A 980-nucleotide genomic window follows, 5' to 3' on the forward strand; every position below is an offset into this window, starting at 1 on the left:
CCCCGGCCCTTCTGGCCACGCTGACCCCAGAGCCTCCAGCCTCAGGCCCCCGCCTGGCAGCCCTGCGCCCCGGGCGGCCCCAGAGGCCTGTCGCCTGGGCCCACCCACCAGCTTCCAGGTCTTGTTACAGAACTCCCAGACGGTGGCATTGGCCAAGCTCAGCGACTGCCCAGAGGTGAGGTTCAGGAAGTGCAAGGTGTAGTAGAAGCTGGAGAAGGCCTGCAGGTGGGGGCAGGTGCGCCTGCAGTGAGCCCACGCCATGTCACCCCTCCTCCCAGGGCCTCTCCCCGCAGGCTGGCCTGTCCCACCTGTGCCTGGGTCCACCTGGCCTCTCTGTGCCAGGGCCACTCCCAGGCCTACCTGTCCCACCTGTCCCACCTGTGACCAGGCCCAGCTCTCTCACCTGGGCCTGTACCCACCTGTCCCACCTGTGCCTGAGCTCCTCCTAGGCCCACCTGTTCCACCTGCGCCCGGGCCCACCTGTCCCTTCTGTGCCTGGGCCACTCCCGGGCCTACCTGTCCTACCTGTGGCTAGGCCCAGCTCTCTCACCTGGGCCTGTTCCCACCTGTCCCATCTGTCCCACCGGTGCTTGGGCTCCTCCCGGGCCCACTGGACTCAGACAGGCCTGGGGTTCCGAGGAAAGCCTGCGCCCCGGGGAGGGCAGTGTGGGAGCTCACGTAGAACCGGCCGTGCAGCGGGGGCTGATAGACCCCGTCGAAGGCGCAGCTTCCCGCGTGCTGGCAGCTGAAGTCGAAGAGCTCCCGGATGGCCGAGACGCATTCCCCGGGGCTGCCGGTCCCCTCGACCGTGCGGTTCTGGGCAAGGTTCCGGGGAGCTGCGGTGTGGACGCAGGGCGACTCGGACAGCGGGGCCAGGTCCAGCGTGGCCCGGTAGCCGCTGTGGTAGCACGGGTGGCGGAGTGGGCCGGCTGGCTGGCGCTGTGGGGGACGGGCCTGAGCCTGGGGCCCCGCCAGGGCTC

The 980-nt window shown here is 70.1% G+C and overlaps 1 protein-coding gene across 1 annotated transcript in view; it reads right to left on the reverse strand.

The window, feature by feature from the left end:
* ENTPD8 (ectonucleoside triphosphate diphosphohydrolase 8) overlaps positions 1 to 980 on the reverse strand; it is a 3,727-nt gene that overhangs the window by 648 nt on the left and 2,099 nt on the right. The window contains exons 5-6 of the mRNA XM_021719492.1: positions 679 to 954; positions 109 to 219 (exon numbers count right to left, since the gene is read on the reverse strand). Coding sequence (XP_021575167.1) covers positions 109 to 219; positions 679 to 954 — 387 coding nt within the window. The remainder of the gene's footprint in view (positions 1 to 108; positions 220 to 678; positions 955 to 980) is intronic.

The sequence above is a fragment of the Carlito syrichta genome, unplaced genomic scaffold (assembly GCF_000164805.1).
Source record: "Carlito syrichta isolate Samal-C Ts95f unplaced genomic scaffold, Tarsius_syrichta-2.0.1 Scaffold115577, whole genome shotgun sequence".
In the NCBI taxonomy this organism is placed as follows: domain Eukaryota; kingdom Metazoa; phylum Chordata; class Mammalia; order Primates; family Tarsiidae; genus Carlito; species Carlito syrichta.